The sequence below is a fragment of the Mycteria americana genome, chromosome 1 (genome assembly GCF_035582795.1).
Source record: "Mycteria americana isolate JAX WOST 10 ecotype Jacksonville Zoo and Gardens chromosome 1, USCA_MyAme_1.0, whole genome shotgun sequence".
Classification (NCBI taxonomy): Eukaryota; Metazoa; Chordata; class Aves; order Ciconiiformes; family Ciconiidae; genus Mycteria; species Mycteria americana.
In genome coordinates this window covers 110,197,553-110,225,449 of record NC_134365.1, presented here as the reverse complement: position 1 = coordinate 110,225,449, position 27,897 = coordinate 110,197,553, and the positions used below count along the sequence as shown (strand labels likewise).

The following is a 27,897-nucleotide window of genomic DNA, read 5'->3' as shown; positions in this document are numbered from 1 at the left end:
TACGGAGCAAACTGATGTTAGTCAATAAGGTGCAGTGAAATCCTAAACAAATTGTAACCCTAACGTGTTTGATACTTTTCTCATATTTTCTGTACTTTATTATGTGATGATGCCAAGAGGCCTTCGATCTCAGACAATGAGCAGTTTGAATTGTTACTTTTAATTATTACTAATTGATTTTTCCCTGTCTTATATGTGTGTGCGTGTGTGTGTGTACGTTTGTTTGTTTTGTTTTTCCAACCAAAACACAGTCACTTTCCAAAGAGGAGATGGAGGACTAATGAGCAATGGAAGGTATGTTTCTTTGTATAAAGGTCTTTCCATCCTATTTATTTTTAAAATTAGGGATCTGAAAAATGCTATAGGTGATACACTGGGGTAATAACCAATCATTTGGCAGATTGACAATGCTAGGAGGAGTTAAGTAGCTTACCACAAGGTTTAATGACCTATCTGTTGTGCACTTTGGAGGAATCAAACCCAGATGTTTCATATCTCCCAGATGCCCTGGAAGAAATGAGTAGTAAATATCACAAGGAATGTGTTCATTTGTTACCGGGATGTTTATTGCATGAATTAGACATTAGCAAATGAAGTTGCTGTTGTTTAAGACTCCTTATTGGCTCCCCCTAAATTGCTGTGAGTGAACAATTACACTTAATCGATCACAAAATAAATGATTCATGGATGATGAATAGGCTGTAGATTGATAGGACTGGATTCCACAACTTTGGCTACTCAGTTGAAATTGATAAAAGCTGATAACGGGCCCATATATCCTCATCTATTTTCCCTTTGCCAATATGGAGATTGTAATTAGGCCCTGGTAATAACTTCCAATCTCCGGTTTAATCAATATTTTAGCAAAAAGAGATTAGGCCTAATGAGAGCGAGTAGATGTGGCAAGAAAGCGGCTGGGTCTTCTTATTGCTGTTTCCATAGAAACCGATGTTTCTCTTAGGGATTGTGCCAGGCGGGGGTCTACAACGTACAGTGATCGGAGATGCTGCTCCAACTTCCTGAGTGCATTAATAACCTAGAAAAGCTGCAGAACTGTGGCTGCCTTTTTGTTTTCGGTTGGGGGAAGGGGGTGTCTGCAGGAAAGGATTTGTTTTCCCTGTTAAATACAAACAATCCACCTGCCTTGCTAAACTTCTGGCTGTTTATCCTGAGACGAGAGAGACACGGTGCCTTATGGCCTGAGCGTACCTTCTCTTTCAACATACTCGCCGTCTAATGCTGCTCTCAAAGCTGGGAATTGCAGGGTTATAAAAGCCATGCAGTGGTGGCAGATAAAGATAGCTGTGGACTTTCCATCAATCCTGCTCGAACCTGTTTGCCTCTAAACCATCCAAGAGTGCTCAAAGAAAGAGTTACCAGCCTGTAGATGACAGGTGTGCATTTGGGATGCAAGGGAAGGAAGAAATAGTAGCCCAAAGTCCTGGAAATGGCTGATACGGAGCAATCAGTTTGAGTGATGGCTCCCTTGAGGTGGTAATTTATCATGCAGCCCTGGTGCAGGATCCCGTGATGGTGCTGCCTAACCCCTGTTTCACACAGGCAACGGAGTTCATTTGGATTCTGGCAGAATCACGACGGATGCCTAGTCCCACTTCTACTGACAAAGTTGATTTGTATATATCCTTAATTAACTGCTCAAGGTCTTTAAATCATCAAAGGCTACCCAATTTTAATTTGAAATAAATTAAAGTCTTCTAAACTGTTTTTTACCTACGGTGTTAGGAGAACAGTGATATGGTCTCTTCAATCACTAGTTGTCTCACAGATATTTCAATTTAAAAAAAAAAAAAATATATTTGTACGTATATCTTTTTTTCTTATTCTGCTTCAGTCGACCAGGTCTGTTGAATGCAAGTGACCCCAGTTATCCTTGGCTTGCAGACTCTTGGCCTGCCACAAGTCTGCCAGTAAACAACAGCACTAGTGGACCCAATGATCTTGGCAATTTCGGTCGTGGAGGTAGGTTCCATTTTATTAAGTCACGGTATAGTGTGTAATAGGCTTCTGTTAGTTAACATCTATGATAAACACTGTAATATTTTTATCATTATAGTTCTTTCTATGTTTGACTCAAGGTTCGATTTAAAATTTACTTTAAAATGTTCATTTTGCTCTGTCTCTTTCTACTTCTTTAAAATGTAGGTCTATTTTGTAATTTAGCCCACAGTGGTGAGACAGGGTCTGCTTATCATCTCAAGAGAAATACATTTGTTGCTCAAACTCATTCCCTTTTGTGTGGAGATGAGCAATCTGCTATGCAGGGCAATGTAGCCAGGGATAGAGGATGTCCATAAGAGCAGAGAAGAACTCGGGGGATGCGGGAAGGATGTTACTTCAGCAGAAGGACAGAAGAACACTGTTGCTGTCACCTTACCCATCCCCTTCCTGCTCAGGGACTGCTCCCAGTCTCAACTATAATCCATGAAGAAGGCCTCAAAGTCTTCAGAAACTTTTCTTCTTATTGGAGGAAAGAATACATAAAAGGGAACTATTTAGATTTTTTTAGGGCTTTATTTCCATTTTGAATTGAGAGAGGCCCTTTGGGGAGATGAGGTAATGATTCATAATTATGGTGATGAATCTTTAGAGGGGTTATTTTCTTTCAAACATTTTACTCAAATGGGAATTTCAAGATGTATGATTGGGATTTTTACAAGTCATAGTAATATTCACATCTCTCTGTTACTTCCTTGGTTTCTGTGATGTTATAACACAGCTAGTTCTGCATAGTGGTATTCAGAACAAGACTTCCTAATGTAAATGAGTATATAAATATTTTTAAGACATAAATAAGTAAACAAAAATCAAGACAACTTGATATATCAAAAATACATTAAAATGCAAAAAATCTATAAAACCATCAAACCGATAAATGTGAAAATAATTCAGTTTTGAACCATGCCAGAATCTGCTTCTGAAAACCATCCTTCACATCGGTTATATGTTCCCATGCAAAACTTCTTGCCTGTGGTTTCACTACAGTGACTTCAAATTACAACAAAACACTCTAGATTTATTTTCCATATAAAAATGTTGTAAAGCTCGTCTTACAAAAATATTATAAAGTAAGCAAAACTTCTGATAATATTTAGAAGGCAACTGAATATCTGCCAGCTTCTTTGTTGTGAATATCTTGAAAATAAAACCCTTCAGTACTTTTCCATCTTTCTATAAGCTCACATAATACAGAAAAATTACCATTTTCTTTTAGCATTTGGCTCCATATGACTGAAATTGGAAGCATGTTTTAAAGCTTTTGGCTTCAATGTGGATGAGGCATAGGTCCAAATTTGTCCAAGAGATGCAACCGTTATATTTGGAATTTCAGCAGTTTAATTCCACCCATGATCTTTACAGTTGAGCTCACACTTTTATTCCGGCTGTTTTGGGACCACTTATCCATATCTGTTTCAGCAGTTGAGTTCAGATGCTTCTGCATTAAAGATGGATTAGAAGTCAGATGTCTTTTAACATGAATTAACTGTATAGATAGAACTTGGGCCTCTTTTACTGGTTAAAAGGTCTGCGATAATATAAAAGGTCTGTAAGAGTTTTGAAAACAGTAAGGTGGCAATCAATCACTCTGGAAACTCAGAAGCTGAGACAGGCAGTTCTAACAGTGCCTTTAAGAGTGAAATCCACGTTATGTCCTAGGCAGGCATTTGAGAGCAAGGCTGTGAGTGGGAAGCACAGGTTAGGTTTGGAGTCGCGTAAGGCCACAAAACGGTAATGTGTCTCCCGAGGCAGCAAGAAAGAGATTCCCTCAGGAATTACTTCAGCACTATTTCATTTATCTCAAGAGTTACAAAACAAGTTGGGTTTTTGAGAGTTTTTGGGAAAACATCCAGTGGGAAATGTGTGTTCATCTTTGGTCTGAAATGTACAGTGTGGGTTTTTTGCTATGATGACTTGGTGGGAAAATCACACCTGACTTTTACTAGGTGATTATGGCACTTTGTAAAATGGCTCTTTGCGTGCTTAGTGTATACATCTCATTGAGGTAAAAAAAGTAATCTGTGGTTGCACTGAAAATTCCCAGAATGTCTGGAGAACCTTAGCTTATTAGTAAGAATGACTGAAAATTCTTGGCTGGTGGGAAGCTATGCAACTTTCCTTTCAAGGGTGTGCAGATGTATAGTTCTCCATTTTAAAATGACTGTATAGACATGATACCTCTTCAGTTGCCAGAAACAAGATGGATGTAAATCTGAGTACTTGAGAGATGAACATTTTGCTAGTTTTTACTTCCGTGAATCTGCAAATCCAGCACAGACAAGTTGAGCTGGACTTACTTCATTTTATACATCAACAACAGAATTTGTTTACTAAACTTCAATACATTATACTTTTATTAAACCAATTGTGGAAAAGAAAAATCTTCATATTGTGGATGAAATGCAAGAAGGATAGGACTCCACTTGTCTCCCACATCTCATGCTTTCAACATAGGTGCTTTTACGATTGTGTACTGCCCCTAGAAAACACTTTGGATATGTGCAGATAGATAGTAATAACCTGATTTTGAAATATGACCTGTAATTTGCATTAATTGTAATTTTTTTGCACTCACAATTTATCTGCAGATATACGTTAATACAATTAAGGCATTTTAAATACTTGATTGTGCCCATTTCCCTGTTGTTGTCTGCAAAAACAGATTGTACTGATAGACCCAAATTTAATCTCTGTTTCTGCAGTCTCTCTACTGAGCACTTGTTATTGCCATATTTATTGTTAATATTATGTTGTTGCCCTGAGACTGCAGATGTTATTAGGGTCCATATTAAAATGTTCACTGTTGTACACACGAATGTAGGAGAAAATAGTTCTGTAGTCTAAATGTTCATCCCAGGGAAAAAAAAAAAAAAAGAAAAAAAAAAAAAGAAAAAAAACCAACCAACAGTGGGAGGAGTTCATGGTATCATATCTCATTGCTGGAAAAGTCTTGAGACAGTGAGAGAAAAACTGTATTCCCTGAGGTTGCACAAAACCCACGTCTGAGTCTGGAACTGAGCCTAAACCCTTGTCTAGGTGCAAGAATCATCTTTTCTCTTTGGGGATTAAGGTATATAAAAATGTCCGTGATACCTAGAATGGGATCTGAACATCTTCACTATAGGAGTATGCATTATCTCAAGTACGATCTAACAGTTGGAATCCATATCTGCCATCTGGCTATATAAAGCAAATGGCATATAAAGGATGCTTTTTTTTTAACAAGTACATTCCAGAATGGATTCAACTTTTTAGAGTCTAAATAAATTGTAAAAATAGTACTATTTGATATATTGACCTCTGAGAGAGCAGGAAGAGGGTTATCTGCTGAGCTGTGGTTCTCCTTGGGACATCGTGCCAGTCATCATTAGGTTCTTCACACTTCAGTAGTCTCAGCTTCTAAATCTAGTATTCCACCAGCAAAGGTCACTACAATGTTTAGTAAGGAGAGAGATTGCCAATCAATCTGATTAAAGGTACAAATTGCAGTGTGTGATAGGATTCAAAAGATGTAGAAAAGTCAACAGATATTTAGTTAAATATGCTATACTGTTTTTCAGGTAAATGTACTGGAGTATTTGAACAAGTTGTTCTCCACTATCAATGCTGCTTTGCCATTTTAAGAGACTGATCACTTAAATCCCTTCAGAATAACAGATTTTCTTTCATATATCGGGAACAACTTGGTTTTGTCAGGTTTTTCTTTGGTTGAAAAGGAGAAATGTACTAGCTAATGTCAAAAAGAAAATTAGATAAGCTGATGCATAAAACTTCAAGGAAGTCAAGGTGATACCCTTAAAAAATTACTTTGAGAGCTTTGGCATCCGTTTAAGAGTTTTGCTACATATTTGCTGGGAAAGTTTCCTCTGTGATTTGTAGATTCACTCCTTTCATCATTTCCCTGAAGCCCAGACAGTTTCATTGGTTCTGACATAGAGTGAACAACTGAAAACATTCTTCAGTAGAGAAATATTCCAAACTTCACTTTCACAGTTGAAAGTATGGGAAAAAAAAGATGGTTTTAGGCAGTGAGACGTGAAGGACAAGTGGTAGGCTCGTCACAGATGCTGATAGCTTGGCGATGGTTGTACATCATCTTCCCTTCGTTGGCTCATGGACCTGTCTCAGCTGAAATGCAAACGTGCAAAATGACACATTTATTTTTCATCTTAAACCTTGATACTTTCAGGCTTCCTGTGCATCAGTGATTTGTTTCATTCCCCTATGTTCACCACAGATGTGCTGCCACCAGTGCCAGGGCAAGGAGATAAAACCGCTACTATGCTTTCTGATGGAGCCATTTACAGCAGCATTGACTTCACCACGAAAACTAGTTACAACAGTTCCAGCCAAATAACGCAAGCCACGCCATATGCCACCACCCAGATACTGCATTCCAACAGCATCCATGAGTTGGCTGTCGACTTACCTGATCCTCAGTGGAAAAGCTCAATTCAGCAAAAAAATGACCTGATGGGATTCGGCTACTCTCTCCCAGACCAAGGCAAGGGCAACAATGGTAATTACAGCTCTTATTTTCCAAAGCCCTTGGCTTTATACTGTATCATCTATGCATGAATTAGAAAAATCTTTTTAGTATGTGAGACGCCGTCATATTTACCGTAACTAATGCTTGCATACCTTGCATGCGTGCTGAACCTCACACAATCACAAAATACACTGTTCTGTGCTTTTAAGTCTCTTTGTCCCGTGCTAAGCGCCAAGCCATCTGCCTTCCATTAGGCTAGGATAGGTATACATTCTAAAAAAAAAAAATTAAAACTTGCTGCCCCACCACATCTGCCGTTGACTTGCTAACTGCATGTGTTGCATGTGCTTGTGCTGTCAACTAATCACACGATGCCACTGTGACCTTTGCCCTTTAACCCTTAGCCTTGCTTTACATCCCTGACTACCGCGTGGCTGAGGGATTGGCTAATAGATTGCCACACAACCAGTCACAGGATTTCAGCACCACCAGCTCCCACAACAGCTCCGAAAGGAGTGGCAGCCTCTCAGGTTGGTTCCACCGCCGTGGGTGGGTGAGGGACGGAGGGGTGTTGGTGAGCGGCTCGCCAGGGAGGCAGGAAACCTCCCAGGTGCACTTTGCGGATAGCGATGAGGGTGCCCGCCCACCGGAACGTCAGCGAACAGCGTCACGTTGGCCTCTGCTAAAAAAAAAATGCCTTTTGCGTAACCTATTTGGAGATAATGGGAGAAGCCTCCCAACCGGCGCTTGTCGGCGCAATAGCAAACCTCGCCTTGTCACGTCACGCCCTTTCCCTGACAACTCAGTTCATCGAGCAAATACATTTCCGCATCAATCCTCAGTTTATAGGTCTCCCCACACTGAACTTCACAAGGAGATTAATATTTTTGTTGAGTTATTAAGAGATTCCCCACTCCCACGAGCTGTTCCTAAATGCTGTTTTTCAGTGAAGCAGCTTAGAAAGAAATGTAGGGCCCTGCAAGATGAGCGGGGTTTCAAACATTGTGCCAAGTCTGCGTACAAACAGAATGTAAATTTTATGTGTGTGCTGCATGTTATATTGGAAACATGACGCATTTTCATTGGATGAAAATGATTGTAGTACATGTGGTTGTCTATTATATTTAAACACACCTTTTTCTTGATTTCTTTAATTTTGCTTACTTGTTGCTTATGTTATGTATAACTATGTCATTTTTTTTCAAGACAAAAAATGAAAAGCCAGCAATTAAAATGAAAGTCTGCTATATACTTAACCGAAATATGAGAGAGCTGAAGTGTCTTAAATTTCAAATTCCTACTATACCTGTAGCCTTTTGAATTTCTACTATGAGTTGAAGCAATTGTAGCAGTAACAGATCAACCCTAGAAATGGTTTCTTTATGTCATTTTGAATGACTATTCAAATTGAATGTTGAGATTAGAAGCCTATAATCATTGGCCTACAACTCAAATAGCCAAATGCGTTTGCAAGTCTTGTGTTCTCATGGGGAGTATTAGCTGATTTGAGTGAGATTGAAAAATAGGCTTATGGCATTGACAGAGAGGTATCTGGGAGCTAAGTTCATATGATACTTCAAGAAAGGTTCTTGTTCCTTGTATGTGAGATGTATTGGCAAGTAGCTTAGGAAATCGGCTTGCTCCTCTGGCTGCATGAAAATGCAGAAATTGATATGCTGAGGTACATATGTGCCAGCTATCAGAGGGCAGTATCACACTTTAGATGTGTTGACAGCTACAGCTGCCTAAGAATTTTCTCAGAAAATACAAAGTTTTGTTGAAAAATGCCAGTTGATCAAGGGCTGGACTTTGAAAAAATATTTCAAGTGAAACACATTTTGTGTAGTGTTTCTCAATTTGAAGTAAATTTTCCGTTGACACACAGAAACTTGAGGTTAGCCAGTCTTTCTATGGTCAGGGCACTCCTGTTGTGATTAAAGCAGCTCACACCTGGATGCCCCCATGCTCAGATGAGTGTCACCCTATTGGACTGCAGAGTCAGTATTTTGCTCTCCCTTCCCCACTAATTATGTCTTTAATACAGGCTAATTATGTCTGTAATACATGAGATACTGGGGGAGACCTTCAAGTAGTCCGATAATTAGAGCGTCACTGGAGTCAGAGACCAGGTTTGATTACATAGTCCCCATCAGGGTGAGCAGGGACTAGTTCTCTCACTTCCTTGGTTAGTACTTCAAGTACTACTTATTATTCTGACTAAGTTTTTGCCTCTCTCGAATATCATGAGAAAACCTATCCCACTGTGGAACAGAAAATAGCTAAAAACTCAACTGCTTTGTGAGGCAGGGAAATTTTGTGGCTGTGCTTTGCACAGCTCCCAGCTTGTGCCAGTGCTATGATCGTCAGCCCGAATGGCAATTTTTTTTTCCAGGACCTGATTCATCCAGAGGTTTAAACAATATAATTGAATTTCAGTGTGAGGAGACATTGAAACATCAAGCATCGTTGCTATGGGGAAACAAGGCTTCGGTGCAACAGTTTTCAAACACACATCAGGCATTATGTATTAGGTGTCTGTTCCACTAGTCTGGCAGCGGAGTAACTCTGCCCATGGGGACAGAAGAGAAATCTCCTGCCCAACTGTACGGTGTACAGTGTAGGCTACTTTCCCTACCAGTAATGACCTTGGAGTTCCTTTCTTTTATTCCTTTATCTGAACAGTTCCTCAGCTCTCTGCTTCACTCTTTCTAATAGCTGTGTTATCTTTGACCTTTCTCTGCAAAACTGCCCAAATCCAAGTGACTCCATACTAGCATTTTACCAGTCTCCTGCTATACTTCCAAAATCTTCCTCTCCACCTCCACTAATCTCTAAGCTGAAGTTCTTCTCTGCATTTCTCTTCTCTGAGTATTCCTAGCTTAAATCCCCCTGCAACATGCAACACACACACACACACACACTTTTATGCATGTGCTTTCCTCCCAAAGCAGCCCCTCCTGCCTTGGCTCTTGTTGGCTCCTACTCCTGCTGATTTTTCAAAAATTCCCCCATGTCCCACAGATTAAAATTAACATACTTCCTTTGTACTCTTCTGTGACCTTATTTCTAACTCTGCTTTCTGCCATACCTGTGCTTTGAAAGCTTCATTTTCCCTCCAGAACGTTCATGTATTTGTTCCTCCATTGCCACCATCACTGGGGTTTCTTTTCCGTTGATCAAAATGTTCTTTCCCTTTTCAAGAAAGCTTCCCTCTCTGCCAGATTACAAAAGGAGGGAAGAGCCTGTCTTGCATCCTAATAGATGGAATATCAGCTCAGTTTGCACATAGTGAATGACAGGATCTTGGCTGGACTTACTATAAATACTCCAAGACAAGAAAGGAAGAGCTCTGGTCTGGAATTGACTAGTGAAAAGCAAAGTCTTGTTTGCAACATGCTGCCAGCCAGGCTGATTAGAAACCTTGCTGGACTTGTTGCCTGTCTCTAGCAGCCTCAACAGGAGGCGAAAAGAGAAGTCTTGGCTACTTCTGAATCACAGAATCACCTTGTTTCTTCCCTCTGTATTAATTCCTATTTTGGTCCAGCTGACACTTGGAGATTACAGAATAAAGCCACTGTCTCTCAGATGAAAAGTCCCGTGACACGTGCTTGTCTCTATCGCTAGAATTTCTCCTCCTTCTGGATGTCTCTATGCTTACAGCTAGAGCCATGGCAGAGGGTGTTGCCTGCCAGTGCACACCGTGCCACCTCGCCTTACAAGTCAGTTATGATTTTTTTGATTCGTTACTGACGAGAACTTTTTACATGGGGGCTTTTTTGGCTAATCCTTATAAATCAGCAAGAGACGTCAGTGGGTAAAATGGATTAGACTGTGCTCTCTGCAACAGGCAAGGGATGAGTGACTGCCATCTGGGTACCCCACTGAAAAAGGGTATGACAAACCATTCTTCCACCAGAGAGTTTGAAAACCACAACAAAATGGCAATAAATAAATGGGTCTCCAAGCAGTCAAGGGATTTGAAATACTGCGCCATTCTTCCTCTTAATGAATTCCTGACAAGAAAAAGGAGTCAGGACAAAATAAAAGAAGCGAAACAAGTGGGAAGAGAGCTTTTTCTGTAAGATCACTTTCCCACAAATGGAAGTGTCTCAACTGGAGAAGTGGATACAAGGATGATAAGAAAAGAGAAGAGGGCTTAAGCAAAATGCATTGCTCACCTCATTTCTACTAGCCTCCTCCATTAGAGTTGTACATCGGAAACAGAACCTCTTCTGCATAGTGGCACAAGATATTTGAATCCTGTGAAACAGACAGTCCTAAAACATTGAAGATGAATTCCCAATGTTTTAAAAAATGCAACTTAGTAAATTCCTATCAGCAAAACCCTGTTTCTTTTTGTTTTGACAACTTACACTTGTCATTCTGGCTGAAAGATATTGAGTCTAATGACAATTTTTTTAGATTGTGTCCTTAACCTCTGTGTTTTCCACAGAAAGAGATTATGCAAAACAGTGTTATAAGTACATTGGATTCTGACATTTGAAATAATTTGCTATGGTCTATTATACTTTTATCTAGGAGTGAATTCAAGAAGTCATAAAGCAGACATGAATAAATCAGTAAAAATATTTCTGATATAGCAAAACATGTCTTTACTTGGTGATATGGAGTTTTAAAAAGAAGTGATTTTCAGCAATTAGTCGGAATATTTTTCCATTCCATTCTATTATTATTTATAACCTTGTAACAGCATTAGCACTTTGATGCTGATTCTGCTGAGATATAAATACATCTTCTTTTTTGGGGCATGCCATCTGGAATCAGAATTCTTTCAAAGAAATGTAAATAGCTAGCTTTTTCCCCCACATTATATGTCTAACATTTTATTTTTCTTTTTGGATTTGCAGGTGGCAAAGGAGGGAAAAAGAAGAAAACCAAAAATACTGCCAAGCCCCAGAAAAATAATGGTTCAAACTGGGCCAGTGTTCCCCTCCCACCCCCTCCCGTGCAGCCGCTTCCAGGTACAGAGCTGGAACACTATGGGGTGGATCAGCAAGAAGCAGGGTAAGTTTATTCTTTTTCTTTTGAAGAAAAATCTGTGGTTTGCAGAGATGAGGCGCTTTTTTCTTTTTAATTTCACTAAGTGACTATATTATTCTGTTTTGTTTTAAAAAAAAAGAGAGACCACCTTATTCTATAGACTTATTCAAGGCTATGGAGGAGGAATATTTGAATAGCTTCTCTTGATAGTGACTGAAGATGGAAATAAAAGTGACCTTGCTTCATCATATAGGGCTTCTCTGCTTACTCATGCTGAGAAGTATCTCACTTCATAGGTAGCTTAATAGAATTCTGTTGGGACTGCTTGCAAACGATGGGACTCAGAGTGAGTAAGGATGACACAAGCTGGCTCCTTGTATTTTTTCACTGCTTTGGTGTTTAAAAATATTAGAGCCAACAGAACAAAAAACCTCACACTAAATTGGATTAATTTTAGAAGGTGAACCAGTGGATAATAATCTTCTCATTGGCTTTTAGAAGAAATTTCACAGTTGAGGAAGGCATGCTACTTATAGGCCTTTTTTTTATTATTTAAACTCTCGAGTTTCTGGAACCTTGCACTTATTTTTGGATAGCTTAAACTTGTTCTCAAGGACACAAAATCTCACAAAAAGCACTAAATGAGAGGAAAGAAACATTTCCTGGGCAAAGAACAATTATGGAATGCTCTTTATATGGTGAAATTATATGAAATACCAGGTTATCAAACTCTGTAGGAAAATCAGAATATAGAGAAAAATAGTTTACTGTGGTCAGCTCTGTTGGAGCCTTTGAGATTCATTGTTCTGTCAGGGACAAATTTCTGCCTGTTTAAATACATGGATTAATCAATATTTACTAAAGATGAAACATATGTTTTAAAAATCATTGTAATAGATTTACTGAATAAAAATATTTCGTGTTATCCTTTTGTAAGAATGAATTGATCATCACTACTTTTATAATGAAAATTAGAAGAATTAAATATTAACATTTGAGTTTATACCAAGTCCTTCAGCTCTTAAAATGAATAATAACTAACTGTGTAAGTCAGTGGAGTTCCTTTTAAAATGAAGGTCCATTCAGGCTATATTAGAGTTAGCATTTCAAAGCAAATGCAAGGGAAAATGAATAACCTTACTGATTGTAAGTGTTGTTTAAAAGTCAAGGCAAAAAGTGCATATAATCATTATGTTCTGTATTCTGTTATAAAAAGAACATATATATGAGGTGTAGCTCCTATGTAGTCTGTTAGGTTTGTTAGCTTTTTCTTGCAAATTTTTTTTTTTTTTGTAAAATGCAGGTTAGAACTGATGACTTTTCGGACATCTTACATTATGAAGACAAAGGTTCTTGTACCTGAAATCTTGAATCTCAATGTCCTGAACTTCAGGCTTAGGCTCCTTTCCATTTCAAACAAAATCTGGGTAAAGCTATGGTACTTGTGCAGAATCTTTTTACTAAGAAATCTTTTTACTAAGAAATCTTTTTACTATCAAGCTGAATATTTGGGGATTTGAAGCAAGTAGGGTCAAAAGGCGAGCACATCCAAAGCTCATTTATGCATTACTGAAAAGTCACTAAGGAGTATCTTTCTGCCCTGTCCCTTTTAAAGAAGAAGCCATTATACTAAAGGATGAGGTTGAGAGAGTAAAAGTAAGTGACAGAGCTGTTACACTGTACATTTTTAGCAGCATGAGTTAGGTTGGTCCCTTCACCCTTGAATGGCAATGTCATGAATGAATATTGCAAGGAAAGACAAATTAGAGCTAGTCGTATCTTAATTGTCTCCTAAGGAATTGAGTACGTATCACTGTCCTGGTTTCGGCTGGGATAGAGTTTTCTTCCTAGTGGCTGGTATAGTGCTGTGTTTTGGATTTAGGATGAGAACAGTGTTGATAACACGCTGATGTTTTAGTTGCTGCTGGGCAGTGCTTACTCTAGTCAAGGACTTTTCAGCTTGTCATGTCCTGCCAGCGAGAAGCTGGGAGGGGGCACAGCCAGGACAGCTGACCCAACCTGGCCAAGGGGATATTCCATACCATATGACGTTATGCTCAGTATAGAAACTGGGGGGGAGTTGGCCGGGGGGTGGCAATCACCGCTTAGGGACTGGCTGGGCATCGGTTGGTGGGGGGTGAGCAATTGCATTGTGCATCACTTATTTTGTATATTCTTCTATTATTATTATTATTATTATTATTATTATTATTATTATTATTATTATTATTTTCTCTTCCTTTGCTGTCCTATTAAACTGTCTTTATCTCAACCCATGAATTTTACTTTTTTTTTCCTGATTCTCTTCCCCATCCCACTGGGGGCGGGGGGAGTGAGTGAACGGCTGTGTGGTGTTTAGCTGCCTGCCAGGTTAAACCACAACAATCATATAACATTTTCTTAAATCTCTGTGTTATGAAAATGGTAATGATCATTCACTCAAAAGCTCCTACATGCCAAGTGTTAAGATGTAGCATTTATTTGCACCTCTGTACACGAACGTATGTTTGTGTATCTGTATATGGTTATACCTAGATACAGATTTAAAGTGATACTGGCCTTAATTACAAGGTATGTCTTCCACAGATTTTTGGATGATTAAGTCAGGTTGTTTTAGCTATCCTGAATCTGTACTTTTAAATACAGACTACAGGCTTTTGAATAAGGAAATAGTAGTTTGTTTAATTTTAGAAATCTTTGGGTTTTGCCTAAAGTAAATGTTCTGTTCATAATCAGGTTTTGAAACTTCCCTGTCTCAGTGTTCCCAGCCTTTTTGTAACCCAGCTTTACACTTGAGAAAATTGGCAGTAATTAATTTTTCTCTGGGAAACTGGTAATTCCTTCCTTCCAAATCAGGAGCCTTAAAGGAGTATTTTTAAACTGGTTTGAGAAATTACGCGCATAACGCAATGCATTGCCTGCCTGCATTGCAGACACAAGGGGTGTACCTTGTCAGCAGTCCTTGAAGGTGGAAAGAAGATAAAGTGACTTAGATGATGCTTGGGGAATGGCCTTTAGAGTGTGAGATGGTTTGACAGTGAAGGAGCTGTGAGAGCTTTTGGTTGTCTGGTTGCCTTTTGAAAAGAGCTGTCTAACCTGAGGTATTTTGGAATAAGCTGGGAGTTAAGAAGAAATGTGTGCAGATGCTCAAGAGACTGCAGGCTGACTGGATGTTTTGAAGATGGGAAGAGTAGGCAGTGTTGAGATTTGAGTGGTGTGATCGTCAGCAGAGCTGTGCGCAACTGAAGTTGTGTTCAGATTAGGGAATTACTCTGGGGAGATAATGCACAGGGAATGACCACAGTCCCTAGGGCCTATGTGTCTTGGGTGATGCTGGTGTCTCTAAGGGACGGGGTCCTGGGATGATACTGTAATACAACGCTGAATTGAAAGGTCTGTGATGAGGACAGAAAAGGATTGAATTGCTGGAAAAGCTTACATAAGAAGTGGTAGTAGAATATAAAGCTTCTGTTTCTAGCCCTGATCAGATGTAGCCTCACCTCTTACACCTTTGGTATAAGACTAAAAATTGAACCACAAAAACCTATCAGAACATATGTGAAGAGAGAAGAATTTGGTATTGAAGAATATTGGTAGTTGTTAATCTTTTAATTTACTTTGTGCAGCTGTGTTGAAAGCGTTCAGAAATTTAGCACTGTCTAGGTAAGTCCCAGTAAAGATTGGTTAGGAGGTGGGGTGCTCATGGAGCTGTCAACGTGTGCTAATGTATCTTATCAGCTGGTGCTGTGACATAGCATATGCTTAGGGTCAGTGCTGCTGCGACATGAATGTATTACACATCACAGTAGATACCTATATGCAGTATGGTAAGACCAGAATTTATGTGGAGAGCATAGCTTTTTATTTAAGCTTTTTATTTAAAATAAAAACAAATAGTAAATTTATAGACAAATAAAGGGGAGGATGGGAGTATGAAAGTACATAAGTGCAACTACATAAAGCTTGCTCTGCCTTTTAAGAATGCTGCTATTTTCATGTCTAGGTCAATCTTCATGCGTTCTCCTCAGTTAATGATCCAGGAAGTGAGTTCATTTTTGTTGTCGATTGTGGCGTAACATTATCTAATCACCATTAACAAATGAGATAATGGATCAGTAATTTTTTTGTTGCACATCTTGTTCAAGTTGCTTAGCAGTTGTGGGAAAAATTAAACAGACTCAGTAAGGAGAATTTAAGCAATTATGACCCTATTTTCAATAAATATTAGAGCTCACACTGCATGCGAGTGTTCAAACTGTAGCAGAAATCCTGTACACCCCCTACTGCATGTCAGAGATGAGATTTGATACATACTAAGTTTACTTGGTTTTTATTTTAGATATGACAGTGATGGTTGGTGTCCGCCTTTGCCAGTTCAGACCTACCTACATCAGGGCATGGAAGATGAGCTTGAAGAAGATGATGATCGTGTTCCCACACCTCCTGTCCGAGGAGTAGCTTCATCACCTGCAATCTCCTTTGGGCAACAGTCAACTGCAACCCTCACGCCTTCTCCACGAGAGGAGATGCAGCCAATGCTCCAAGCCCACCTTGATGAATTAACTAGGGCTTACCAGTTTGATATAGCAAAACAGACATGGTAAATGTTTGAAGGGGGCACCTGCGGTCTGGGAAATGAAAGCATAATAATAATTTATTCCTTGATGACATAAATATTGACTGTGTTCAACAGCATTTCAGTAATGTTTCCAAAGCAGTAAAATGGAAGAATAAATAGCAAAACCGTATCTACAGTGTGAAGGCCTTAAACATTAGTAGGTACTTTTTAAACCATAATGCTTGGTAATATGTTAAATCTTGGCTAAAAACACGTAAAAATAATATTCCTCTGCAGTTTTACATATATTCAACTGCGTAGTTAACACCCACCTACTGACAACTTTTATACAGTTTGGAATACTCTCTTTTCAGGCTAGCAAAAGATACGATTTTTTTAGGATTTTTCAAAAATATGGAGGTTGTAAATTCCTGATTAAAAATAATGCTAGTCACCTGAAATAGCTATGTAGCAGCTTTTACCCTGTGTCACATGAGAATGAAGCATTTGCATCTCTGACTGTAATTTGAAATGCCATGAAAATTTCTGATTCATAGGGAAAACCCCAGAAATATCAGGAAGGAAGTTGTTAGAATTTACAAAATGGATCCTAGCGTTTTAGAGTGCTTTATGCCTATTTAAAGGAAGAGCAAGCAAATACCACAGTAACATTTCCCCTGCAAAACAAACAGAAGCAATCTCTTCAGGGACTGAAAAAGAACTTGTCAACTGCACCAGGCTGGGGATACGGTGAAGGTCAGTTGCTTTCTGGATGTTCCCTAAGCGGCAGTTGTCCTTTTACAACTTTTCTATCCAGACAAAGCCCGCGTATCTCAGAGGAGAGGAGCAGAGCTAGTTACTGAATGGCGCACTGCCAGCAGTTGAGCAGCCTTTCTTCGCTGGTAAATAAAGCCACAAAGTTATTCAGCTTGAGCTACCATAAATAGATCAGGCAGGTAGGCAGGCGGTGCCAAATCAAAGCCAGCTGTTTTCCCTGGACACTGTTGAAGCCTCGAGGCTTGTCTGCAATCTGCACTCAATCAACAGGGTACTGCGGTCCCGCTGCACTGCCATGCTGCCAAGCACGGACCCCAGCCTGCCTGTGGGACAGACCCAAATCCCAGGCAGCAGCTAGACCTGGCCTATTGAAGGTAACTGACTTCTGAGCCAGCACACAGATGCATACCCTGTCTGTGCAGTCAATTGCTGCTGCATTTTGCAGCTGTTACCCTTTCTATGCCCTACAAACCGTGGGTGCCAGTCTGGGAGTGGATAATGTAGTAGGACTCTGTAGCAGAGCCTCTTGCAGCTGACGGGAAAGGTCTTGCTCCCTTTTTGAGAAATGAAAATTGATTGGAAACTTTCATAATGTGCTTAGGAATATACAGATTTTAACATCGCTCTTGTGTAAAGTCACAACAATTGAGCCTGAAACTCTTGAAAAAAATATAGAGGCGATAACCTGTATTTTCATACTAGGACCTTATAACAGGTATTAGGGCAAATATTGAGAGCTGCAAATACAAATGATTTTTGCAGTAGTTGTGACATGGAGTTGTTTAATGCTTGGCTGGACAGATACCATGCTATTCAGCAAATGCTGTTCAAAGTCAGTGGAAAGTTCTCCATTTTCTTAAGTGGGAAGGAAGATTTCTTAGTTTTCTTTTCACAAAGTTAACCTGTCCAGTGTAGAGGGGGGAAAATAAAAGAATAAGATGAGACCTGTCAAGTAGGTTACTGTAGGAGTAACAGAAGAGAAACATAGAGACCAGCCAACTAGAAATTTAAGAAAGAGCACATTAGAGATTACTGGAAAGTACATAATCATTATGGCCTTGATCCAGCAAATCACTTAAGTATATGCTTAACTACAAGTACATGAGAAATTGACTTCAATTGTTCTATCACATGCTTAACATTAAGCATATACTTAAGTATTTTGCTTGATGGGGAGCTAATCACACTGTTTATTGAGGGTTCGTTAGATGGTAGTGCCCTTTAGCTCAGTGATTTCAACACTGCATAGCTCACTGGTGTCCAGGCAGAAAAGTATTCAAGAACTGCTAATCAGAAGGAGGTTGTATATCAGAAGGGAAGCATTTGTTTTGCAACTAAGCTTCAGAATAAGCAATAATTTAAAACCTACATCAAGGTGGAGAGGGAATCCAGTGGTACATAACATTTACCGTGACATTCTCAGATCCGATAGATTTACATTATGAAAAAAAAAAAAAAAAGACTGTTTGAATAAAGAGAATTACTGGACTTATCAAGCGTAGGCAATGATACAGCACAAAGTTTCCATTGAAAATATATTAGAGCTAGGTGACCAAACAGGTGACAGTTGTAATTTTTTCTGTTATGCTGGTGTCCAAGCAAGAGACCAGCAGAATCCTGGATCCCATCCAGAGCACTGCTGATTCGAATCGGGTCATGGCACCTCATGAACAGCCACCCAAGGATTCCCACGTGCCTAAGTTAGCAGTTTCAAGCATGGTACATGCTCTTATGCCAAGGCCAGTTATGCCTGGGTCCCCTGGCACAGCTTGCTGTGTACCTCTACTGCTGCATTGAAAACCGATGGTTGTTCTTTTCCTCTCTAGCCTCTGAGAAACCATGCAAATGAAACTCCAAGTCCTGTGCTTGCCTTTGGCCATTTAGCTATCCTGTGGGTGTTTTTTATCTTTGTTTTTCTTTTTTTAATTGTGATTTCTGCATGCAGTAATTTCACACATGCATGCCCTAATACTGCTGCAATTAAATCAATTAAACTACTTGGAATAAAGCAAAATAAAAAGGCCTCGCTGCTAATGGGTTCATTGGACTTGCAAATTTCTTCTATCCTACTGGTCATTTCCTCCTCTTTAGGGTGAGTTCTACTTAAGAGCACTGAGTCTGTTTAAGCAGAAGGAGTGAATTTTAATTTTGGCTCAATGTGTGATTTGCACGGTGGAATATTGGGTGAGACACTTATATGCTAGGTTGGGATTCAGAATTGTGCTTTTCCATGGACTTCCTACCCTATTTATATAGCCTCTGAGTACATTGTTCCTCATCTGTAAAAGGACAATCTCGACCTTCTCCATCTTACAGGAGGGGAAGTATATTTAAGACCGGAAAGTGCTCAGGTCCTCTGGTATTAGAAGCTACAGTGAATAACTGAACTGACTTTTCTTGAGTTTGACCTAACAAGCACATTTTTTAATGTGCTTTTACTCGAGGACTTATTGAAAGGCTTATCTTCTATTGACCATGGGGTACAAAGTCTCATCCATTCTGATGACATCTTCCTGTTTGTTTTTGTAGGCACATCCAAAGCAATACACAACCTCCTCAGGCTCCAGTTCCGCCCCTAGGATATGTATCTGGAAACCTTATTTCAGATTTGGAAACAGATGTTCCAGATGATGATGATGATGATGACGATATTGAAGAAGAAACTGTAGAAATCAGTAGACCACTAAGAGGTCTAGAGCATACTCCAGGCTCCAGTATGGACAATCTAGACAGCTCTGTGACAGGTAACCAAACACAGTTAACAGTGACACCAACTTGTTCCTAACAGTAAAATACATCATCAATCAAACACTTTCTAAGTGAAAATTTATTCCACTCTATTTCTGTAACATTTAAAATGTGTTAATATTAAACACTAAAGTTAAAGAAGGATTTGAAAATACTTTGCTTTGCTGTAAAATGATAAGAAAATTCATGAATTTTAAAAAGCTTTAACGACTTGAAAGAAAACTCAATTATACCCTAGCTTTCATGAAAAGTTCACTCTACTGGAGAAGTAAGCCAGTTACATAAAAAGGAGGGGGAAGACCTCGGCTTAGGAATATATATTTCATAAATCAGGAGCAGCATAAAAATGTTATCTTAAAGCACTTTTAGATATTTTGCTGGGTAAATGCTTTCACAGATGAACGCAGGGAAGTTAAAAGACTTCAGAATAAGTGTAGTTAGATCAGCACAACATTTATTTGTAGAGTAAATACAACATTTATGTAGGAAAATGTGTATTTTGAACCTACTTTTTATTGCTGAATTTAGTAATTGTTCCCTTTCAGTGAAGATATTTAATTATTCTGACACTCCTTCCTTCACTGCTTCTCATCCTTTGCATGCCTTGGAAAGTTACCACAGGGATCATCAAAGGGGACCTAGAAAGGCATGGTAAACTAATGCACAGAATCTGAATGAATAAAATTGCTGTTGATGAAATGTAGGCAGTGAAAGATATTTTTTTTAAAGATACGGATTTTGTATGGATATAATGTACTTTTTGTAAGCATCAGTCTATTTCCCTTTAAGTTGAACTTGGGCCTCTATATAATACACTGTATCCATAATGTACAGCTGTACTGGAGACCCAAATGTACATAGTGTTCATAACTCGTAAAAGCTAGTGGGTGCTTCTTCAGTCTTTGATCTCAATGGAAGAACACTGATTCTTAGTTGTACCTTAAGGGAGACTTGCTCAGTACAACTTACTACCATAGCAGCACTGAATTCCATCTCTTTGTTCTGGACCTTTGAAATTCCAAGGATTTCGCACCTTTACTTAAACATTGCTATTCTGAAAACACTGCAGGAATATGACAGTGATGGAGCATCAATACCTATAATTTTTTTTTCCTTTTCCCTTGTTGAATTAAATAGTGTATAGCTTAATCCCACTTTCCAGGTTTTCTTTCACCCTAGGGCCAGACTGCTTGCCAAACTAATTAAGATTTAAGAATTTTATCTCTGCTGCTGCGATCTGAAATCCAGATTCAACTGAAGGCCATAGAGTTAAAGTTTAAATCCCTGAATTGAGAAGGTTAACTTATTAGTGCATGAGTATGTTAAGTCACTTCCCTTGAATTTCTAGTGTAATCTCCTTCAGGCTATAATTCTGCATATTTTTGCATATCTCACTAATGGCTCAGAAGCCTTTCCATTAGGAATGCGGTAAGGGTTTTGCTCTGGTAGTACAGAAATAAATAAATAAATAAACCCAGGTTGCTATATATTTTCCATTTGGTATGTATTAATATGTCAATGTTGATATATCTGTAAATCAGAAAATGAATGTTTTTCACATTTGCATTTTCACCTAATATTTTGGACCACCCTACCTAGTACAAAGTAAAGAATAGCTGCATTTCTGCTCCAATTCATAGACTTCTGTGCTTACTACAATTTATCCTTTTATGAATAACATTCAAGCTTGTTATAACAGTTATAAATCTCATTTAATTATTGGAGTGTTAAATGTTTATTTATTGGAGTGTTAAAAACTTCCTGGTGTATTTTTTTGGAAGAAATTGGGCAGAACCTGGTAATGTAGACTGGGAGTGTACTTAAGGTGATCCAAATGCACTCCCACTCATTTCTACCACTATCTTGATGTGGCCTCATCCAGCTGAAAATTAAGGTTTTTCTTTTGCTTTTTCTTTTTCTTCTTTAATTACTGGCTGGATCTGTTCCTTGATCTAGTTCACCACATGGCAGGGTGTTTGCCGGCACTGCAGGAAGGGAACGTGCAGCTGGAAGGGAAGCAAAATGACAGAGTGCCCCCATAGCTTATAGCCAACACTTAAAACAATTAGGAAACTATAGCTTTACAAAAACAGATCGAGAGTGTTAGTCTAAATGGTCTGTAAAATGGCAAACTCTTCAAATAACAAAACTACTGTTTTCTCTGGTTACTATATAGGCAAAACCTCGATTTTCTGAGGGCTTGTTTTGGGCTTGTTTTTTCCGAGGGGTGGAAGGAAATTGCTTATGATACCTGGAGGAATTGTTTCAAAAGAGAATTTTAATTTTTGTGTATCTGTTTCTGTTAACTCTTCCAGGCTGTGTTTAATGGTGTTAAGGAGGGTATATAATGAATTGCATTCATTGTTTCTAAGCTGTTTCTCACTCTTTAATTTGATTGCTTTTAGAATACTGTAGAACACCTGAATTGTTCTTTCTTGCACTGAGAAAATATAAGCTACTTCTTTTCATAGGGTGAAAGTGGCTTTTAGTGACTTAAACCAGCATTTTCCTAGGTATTTATATACCATGGTTTCACTCCTTTAAACATTATATTAAAAAATGGAGGTAAATGAGAACAGCTGGCCTGGATGAAGCAATATTTCTGCACATTTTGAAGTGTGTCCTGTGAGTTCAGGGTTTGTGAGAAATGGAAACTGACATCCTTTGGTCCAGACTTCCTCCGAATAGAGTTGCTGTACGGTGAGCAGGGTGAGCTTCCTCACCCTGTACTGTTAGCATGCCTCAGCGATGACTTGAAGATACCCACTCTCAGAGTGAAATGGTACTTTGTTCTTTATGGCTGAGCTGAGACCGAGGTTTTCATCCAACACCAAATGTGGGATTCTCTGAGGGGAAACACTGGTGCTGTGTGAGCAGAGCTCAAACTGCTAAATTCCTCTAAGACAACAGTGTTGCTCCTTTAAACTGTTTAAAACTCAGGTTGTCTTCCAGGCCCTTGAGTTTTAGTTACAGCTAACTGAAGACTCAGACAAGGATTTAATCTGAGCTATTAAGCTTTTTTCTTTGCAGGTGGCAGAGACATAATGTTGACGTGTATGATAAAGTGAAAAGAAAGGAGGAGTGCACAGTAACTATATCTTAACATTTGCCAGATATTGCAAAGAAAACTCAAGGATGGAGGTTTAGATTTGAATGTTTGTGGGATGGAATATGAAATTAAAGCCAAAGTTTTGCTTCGTTCCCAGCATGGTTTGTTAGGATACTGAGTTACTGATTCTAATTAAAAAAAAAAAAGAACGAACTGAAAAGCAGCTGTAAAACTTCTGCTCACTTGACTTTTAATTCATAATTATTTAGGGTTATTTTTGCTTTCAGAGACATATTGAAATATGTTTTTTCTTTTGCTTATGTTTAATGTTTGCCTTTATAATTAATTGTTGTGCAGAGTTATGGCATGAATGGTCATGAAGAGTCTGTTATATTATTCTACTTTAATAGACTTAATTAATTGCATATGATGACTGTATAAGAAATTAATTTGCTTCTCACTGAAATCACGAAGAACAACACTAGGTTTTGTCAGATCAAAGTATTATGGTTTGGGGGGTTTCTTTGCCCTCTCCTTATCTTCTCCTCCCCCAGCACCACCAGTGCAGCTGGTAGTGAGAGCTGTTATATCTTCAGTCCTGGTGCATTTTGGCTGAGGGGAGAGATACAACCATTAACTAGCATGGAAATTAGAACAAGCCCTTTTCTACCTAACTGATACAAACTGATATAAGCAGAGAGATATTCTTGTAAACAGTAGCACTGCAAATGGATAACAATTTTTTTTTTTAATAGAATTATATAGATCTGAAATTATAAAGATCTCCATAGGTTGTATAGCTCAGCAAGGAAGAAAATCCCTTATTTGGCATGTTTTGGTCTTGATTAAAAGAATCACTGATCACTGTCTGTATGGTAAAAGTTGTTCATTCATTGTGTCTGAACACAAATGGAATAATTCTTGAAAATTACACAAAATCATTTTCATGAGCCATATTTTACCATGGCAGAGTTCAATATTTATATTGATTTGCTTAGGGATACCTATTGCAAAAGATTCTATTTTATAAGGAGTTAGACAGATTGCATTTACTAGGAAGAATGTGTTTCATGGATTAAATATGTGCTCAGAAAATAGGAAACTGCTACTTTTTGTATCTCATAAAAATGGTAATGCAACAATTAGCAGGGTCATATTATAAAGCACAGACTTTACTCTAGCTTAATGGATCTAGGGATATGCATTCATCAGCAACGATGGATTTAGCATAAAACGACATGTAAATGAATTGATGACTGATCATAAATTAATTTTAGTGCTGAAGAAGTAATAGAGACACAGCAAGATGCCACTTTATCATAGTATTTTACTGCTCAGCAACATTTGAGCAACTACTTAATGTTCTGTGTGCATTTCTTTTCTAACAGCTTGAATAAATTTGAGAAATTTTTGTGCCTTTCAGCAATATGGAAACCAAAAAACCTAGAAAGATTGAAAATGCAAACACAAATACATTTGGCTAAGTGACATAAATTCATTTTTCATTAAATGTTTATGAAGGGCATTAATTATGCTTGGACGTGTGAAGTGCCAAGTATGTATGCGTGACTTTTACCTCCTTTTGTTTAGTGTTTCCTGCCCCAAAATAAAAATTTTAAAACTTAAGTGTTTCTTTCAGGTGTATGCATTTAAATATTTGGGCATTTATGGCAAAGTACAATGTAAAGTATAAGACCAGGTCTAATTTTTGAAGTGTGATCATATTTCTATTCTGCATTCAGGCCCTTCTATTATTCTTTCTCGTTTGAATGGTACAATGACTATTACCCCTTTTATTCCATCACTTCCACCAAAATCGGTGGACATTCTTTCTTTGTAATCATGACAGTAGTCAGATACATCCAAAAGAGGATAATGTCTTTCTCCTGTACAAAGGCTAAAGGAATTCTGTAACTGAACTGATTTCAGCTGAAGTAGCATCAGTCCCCAAGGACTTCATCCGTACTTCACAAACCTAAGCAGTCTAACCCTGTTCCATCAAAAAAACCTGCAGAGGAGTAGGGGCTTACTATTAGCATGTGCTTAATGGTCTTGTGAAGGAAAGCACATAAGCATACACATACAAGTCCCAGTGACATAATTTCTTAACTTTAAGCATGCACATAGAGTTTGGTACGTACAGAAAAGTATCTAACGGAATTTTCAAAAGTGTTAAGTTTGTTGTGAGCAGCTTTTACTTCACAAGTGCATTAGATTTTTTTTTTAAAGTAAAGCAAGAGTACATTTTACAAAGAAAACCAGCATTTTTATTGCCTGCAAAATGCCACTAAAAGCAGGAGCATGCAGTCTGCAAGAAGCTAGCACCTCTATTCCCCTCACCTTTCCCTGAGAGCAAAGAAGCTTTCTGTTTGCATTAGCACCAAGAGATATTTTATGGAGCAAGAAAACAGAGTTCAACTTTTCACAGAGTTGATTTTGTTCTGCATAAAGCATTTACTGCTGCTGTCAGCAAGAGTAAAATTTACAGTTGCCAGAAAGTGTAAAAACTCAAATGTGCTCTTGGAAAACACATAGTGAGCTGCATGTAAAGGAGACACTAAAAGCCTGTTTCATTCCATTTCAAAATGCACAGTTGATCTGAAAGGGACATCAGTATCTCTTATTCTGCTTTTATTCAGAGAGAAACAAATGTGCATCTGATTTGGAAAACAAGAGGCCAGTGGATGCCTTTAAACAAGCAGTCACCATGTGTGCTACGTTAACGCAGCTGCATGATGGCCTGAGGTGCCCAGGCTGGGCTCCAGCACTCCCATGCCTTCTGGGCAACGTCCACACCTCTGGAGGGCAAAGCAAGCCGGGGTTTTACTGCTCCAAGTTTTGGTGGGGAAAAAATTGTTTATGCAAGGAAACTGAATAGCTCAGGAACCAGTAGAAATAATGTAGAGATTTCACCCTTAGCTACCTGTGACCTATGATTCTATGATTCTACCTGGTCACATACAGCTGTGGGTGCTGTATATGTCTCACGGTAGCTTGTTGACTTCAGGAGTTATACAGAGTTTTGCCTCTGCTTCCAACAACCAGAAGTATCATAGAATCATTGAATCATAGAATGGTTTGAGTTGGAAGGCACCTTTAAAGGTCATCTAATGCAACCCCCCCTGCCATGAGCATCAGGGACATCTTTCACTAGACCAGGTTGCTCAAAGCCCCATCCAACCTCACTGTGAACACTTCCAATGACAGGGCATGCACAACTTCTCTGGGCAACTTGTTCCAGTGCCTCACCACCCTCACTGTAAAAAAATTCTTCCTTATATCCAATCTAAACCTGCCCTCTTTCAGTTTAAAACCGTTGCCTCTTGTCCTGTCACTACAGGCCTTGGTAGAAAGTCTTTCTCCATCTTTCTTATAAGCCCCCTTTATATATTGAAAGGCTGCAGTAAGGTCTGCCTGGAGCCTTCTCTTCTCCAGGCTGGACAACCCCAACTCTCTCAGCCTTTCTTCACAGGAGAGGTGTTCCAGCCCCCTGATCATTTTTGTGGCCCTCCTCTGGACCTGCTCTAACAGGTCCATGTCTTTCTTGTGCTGGGGACCCCAGCACAAGACCCCTGGATGCAATACTCCAGGTGGGGTCATTGTTTGCTTTAGCTGTCAACTGCGTTGACGTCCCACTAAAGCTCACGTCCCTGAGAGAATTGAGCTACGCTTCCAGCCTGAGAGGCAGTCCCTCCTAACGGCTGCTGGAGGAGAGGGGAAGGGGAAGCAACCCACGAGTGCACTATTGGCAGAGTGCACTATTCCTAGCCTTGCTAATGCTTGCTGTCCATGGGAATGCAGAGGAGTTCAGGAACAGAGGTTTCCTATAGGTTTAACCTGAAAAATTAGCAGTCTGATAACCTGGAAAACCAGGATAACCAGGAAAACCTGGCATGTCTATGAGTGTGTAGAACGATAGGTGTATGCATACACATTGGAGAAAGCATTATGGGCTTTTGCAGATTTTTAGTATATTTCGTACCTAAAACATGGATTATTTTTTTGGACCGGATGAACTTCAGCCCAGCCCTTCAAAGAGTAGGTGAAAAATAGCAACTGTTCCTAAGCATACCCGGAAAGCATCCCATCCAAATTATCATGTGTATTGTATGTTGTGTAACAGCTGAGTGATTGGTTAGTAAACAGACAGAGCAATGTGAGCAAATGGAAATTCAAACCTAAGTTCCTTTAAAATGTCCGTAGTCTTGTGCCTATGATACTGAAAACCATACCTATTCTGTACAGTATATGTTTTTATATGTCTCTATGTAAAGAGTAGAATGTATCATACAAAACCTCAGGCCCTGAAACTAACGAGATACATGTTAAATTTTTAGAACCTGAGTATTGTCCTTTGATATCTGTAGGTGTAGTTATATTTTTATGTTTCAGCGTGTGCTTAAATATTTTGCAGAATATGTCGATAAGCAATTGTTTGAAAATGTCCTCAGCTATAGCATTGCATTTTCTTACATCTTCATGAAGTGTTTTATCTGTAGTATCTCTTTTCATACATCATCAATAACTGTTGCTAAGCCTTTTTACTCTCCATTCTCTATGATGTCCTATCGCACTTTGATTGTTAGTTCAGAAACTCTCTTCTCAGAGGAAATTCAGTTTTAGCCTTCCCTTGCTGTTATCTAGGCTTCCTTACATCTGTCTGCATCAGGTCAAGTCTGTTTGGAAAATAACAATTTTATGTGTGCTTTTGGCAGGCAGAATCAAACCCTGTCACTCTCTGTTGCACTTAACACACTTTCTGCCTGTCAGACCTCCATAGACCTCTTTGGTTTCTTTTCTTGTATCTTAGGAGTGCATAGACTTTTGTTATTATAGCCTGCCACTTTGCTGACATTAAAAGGTTTGGTCACTGCAGCATCACCAGATAATCCATTGTTCTCGGGCTTTGTGGTGCAGCGTGCTGCTGACTAAATTCCGGTATTCATTTATTGTACTCATGACTTATTTTTGCAGGATATTTTTAATATTTGATACCACCATTAGTTAATTAGCCTACCAATTTGGTACTAATAAGCAGGGCAGTATTGATTTACTAGTTTACAATTTTGAACACAGTAATACTTTCTTGGACGTGGATTAAAAAAAAGGCTTTGAAGAACATGACTTACACTGCTACACATCTTACGTGCATTTACATAAATTCAGCTGTGCTAACTGAAAAGTTAGGGCCCTGATGTATCTCTGCACATGTATCTTCATATCTTTGAAAACCAGTTCTCTGCAGATTCTCACAGGTTC

General features: G+C 38.9%; 1 protein-coding gene across 8 annotated transcripts in view; it reads left to right on the top strand.

The window, feature by feature from the left end:
• Positions 1-27,897, top strand: part of ROBO2 (roundabout guidance receptor 2) — a 540,145-nt gene that overhangs the window by 489,637 nt on the left and 22,611 nt on the right. For 7 of the 8 annotated variants that reach the window (XM_075516579.1, XM_075516590.1, XM_075516608.1 and 4 more), the window contains exons 18-23: positions 252-294; positions 1,853-1,980; positions 6,254-6,535; positions 11,374-11,530; positions 15,846-16,106; positions 19,371-19,585. In XM_075516579.1, coding sequence (XP_075372694.1) covers positions 252-294; positions 1,853-1,980; positions 6,254-6,535; positions 11,374-11,530; positions 15,846-16,106; positions 19,371-19,585 — 1,086 coding nt within the window. The remainder of the gene's footprint in view (positions 1-251; positions 295-1,852; positions 1,981-6,253; positions 6,536-11,373; positions 11,531-15,845; positions 16,107-19,370; positions 19,586-27,897) is intronic. The other variant, XM_075516554.1, reaches the window with a different exon arrangement.